Source organism: Rhizophagus irregularis, chromosome 32, assembly GCF_026210795.1.
Source record: "Rhizophagus irregularis chromosome 32, complete sequence".
In the NCBI taxonomy this organism is placed as follows: domain Eukaryota; kingdom Fungi; phylum Glomeromycota; class Glomeromycetes; order Glomerales; family Glomeraceae; genus Rhizophagus; species Rhizophagus irregularis.
In genome coordinates this window covers 1,214,280-1,216,520 of record NC_089460.1, presented here as the reverse complement: position 1 = coordinate 1,216,520, position 2,241 = coordinate 1,214,280, and the positions used below count along the sequence as shown (strand labels likewise).

The window sequence follows — 2,241 nt, the reverse complement described above, 5'->3', positions numbered from 1 at the left end:
CATTATCATTTTTTTTTTTTAAAAAAAAAATGTTAACGATTAATTATATGTAAAAAAATGTAGGATGTTAATATATATAAAATACAAATAAATTAAACGCGTTTGTTATATATAAAAAAAATAAATCTTAATTATTTTGCGTAAACATCTTCGGTTTTAAGGGGAAAATCTATTTATATACGGTATAATTCCGTTAATTCTATATTAATTGTTTCTATATGTTTGGTTTTTTTTTTTAAAAAAAAAACCATTAGTCTAAAGGGGAAAAAAAATTATTGTGAAAGTTTTGATAAAGTTTTGTTTGATAAGGTTTTGAATATTCTTAATTATATAAACAATTTACAGTCGTATTATTCAAAATGGAAGAAAAATAATGTTAAATGTTGAAAATTAAAAATTGAAGGCGAATAATTGATTAAAAAAAAAAACGTAAGAAAATGAAAATGAAATATAAATAAGATAATGTTCGTCTTGTTTGTTATTAAAAAAAATATAAAGTCACGAAAGAAATCGCGAAATAAATAAATAAAAAAAAAACGAATATGATTGATTGTGACACGACGATCAATGATGTATGACAAACCAGGCGTCTTAGGCTTTTTCGTCACCAGTCCAATTGACATCAATATCTAATTCAATTCTATGTTCTTCCAAGAAGGAATCGAATTCATCAGATCCAACCCAAAGGTCATATTTCAATAATCCAAGGAAAGAACGTTCCATAGTATTTACATCTTTGTTTGTATAAAGACCATTTGTAATATCAGCAATGGTTCTATTTTGAAGAGAATGATCACTTAAATATTTGCTTGCAACTAAAATGGCGGATAAAAAGATTTTATATGGAGTATCGAAATCTCCTCGAGCTGATGAGGGTAAATTTTTCTTTAAACGATCGACGTAAATCAATCCGACCACCATTGTCATTTTAGAGACTCTCGATCTTGTTGTAACATCTCTGATAAATTGAAGGAGGTTAGGTAAAGAAGCATTGCCAATGGATCGTCTTGAACATTTAAGTACAGAATCACAAGAGCCCGCTGTAAAAGCTATAAATTTTTTTTTTAAAAAAAAAAATAAATAAAAATAAAAATATAAAATTTAGCAAAAATAATCTTTATCTTTGGTTTAATCTATGTGATTTCCTATGAACACAACATTTTATCATAAAATATCAATGTATATCACTTTTGCAATTGGTTCATTTTAAATTAAAAAAATCACTAAAGCAGCTAAAGCAGTAAATACTTTAACCATACATTGACGAAAATAGTTTTTAATAGTAAATACTTACACATGAGGGCATCTCCTCCTAAAACATTATCTCCACGAATTACACTACAAGACATGGTTGAAATTGGTCGCTTGGTTTTTTTTTTGTTGATTGTATTATTTATTTATTTCCAAAAATTTTTATTTTTATTTATTTATTTATTTATTTTTTTCTTGTTGAATTCGCGTGATATTTTTTAAAATAGTGAAATATTAAAATAAAGGATATTTGTGACAAGGGGAGGAAATTTAATTGATTTATTTATTTATTTTTTTTTAAAAAAAAAATCAACTTTTTTTTAGAGGAAAAATCAACTTTTTTTTTAGGAAAAATAGAAAAAAAAATAGAAAAAAAATAGAATTATTATAATTATTATTCAAAATTGAATAATAATAAAAAAAAAATTTCGGATTATTTTTTTGTTTTTGTACAAAGATTGAGCGCGTATGTTTTTAAATTTTATAAAAAAAAAAAGGTACAAAAAAACTAACGGTTTATTAATATGAAAATCCGATAATTCGAAACTCGATTTGATTCGTTTCAATTAAATATCCGAAAATTATTATTGTGTAATGAAATAAACGTATTATTTTGCTTCGTTAATTGAAACAAATTAATATTCTTTGAAAAAAGAAATGTTATTATATTCAAATATAGAGTAATAATAATAAAATGAATCCTTAGGAACCGAAAATGTTTTATTTTGTCCGAATGCAAAAAGGAATAAAAGAAATTAAAGAGTTGTCACAAGAATAAAAAAAGAAAAAATAAAGAAAAAAAATGAAAAAAATGAGTAAAAAAAATAAATAAATAAATAAATAAATAAATAATTTTTTTTTTTGCAATTTATTTGTCAACTTCGTGACAAAGGCGATGCAATATTAGCAACGATGCCTTTCTTTCGCAAAGTCAAAAAGCCATTGTCAAAATTGAGGGTTTAAATACACATTTTACAAAAAGAACAATTT

General features: G+C 23.6%; 1 protein-coding gene across 1 annotated transcript; it reads right to left on the bottom strand.

Moving 5' to 3' along the window:
- Nucleotides 1–591: 591 nt before the first annotated feature.
- OCT59_023057 (uncharacterized protein) lies at nt 592–1,349 on the bottom strand (the record flags this gene model as incomplete). The annotated part of the gene is made up of 2 exons (XM_025321006.2): nt 592–1,049; nt 1,295–1,349. 2 exons carry the CDS (start codon nt 1,347–1,349, stop codon nt 592–594), a joined length of 513 nt encoding a protein of 170 aa, XP_025169975.1.
- Nucleotides 1,350–2,241: the final 892 nt, after the last annotated feature.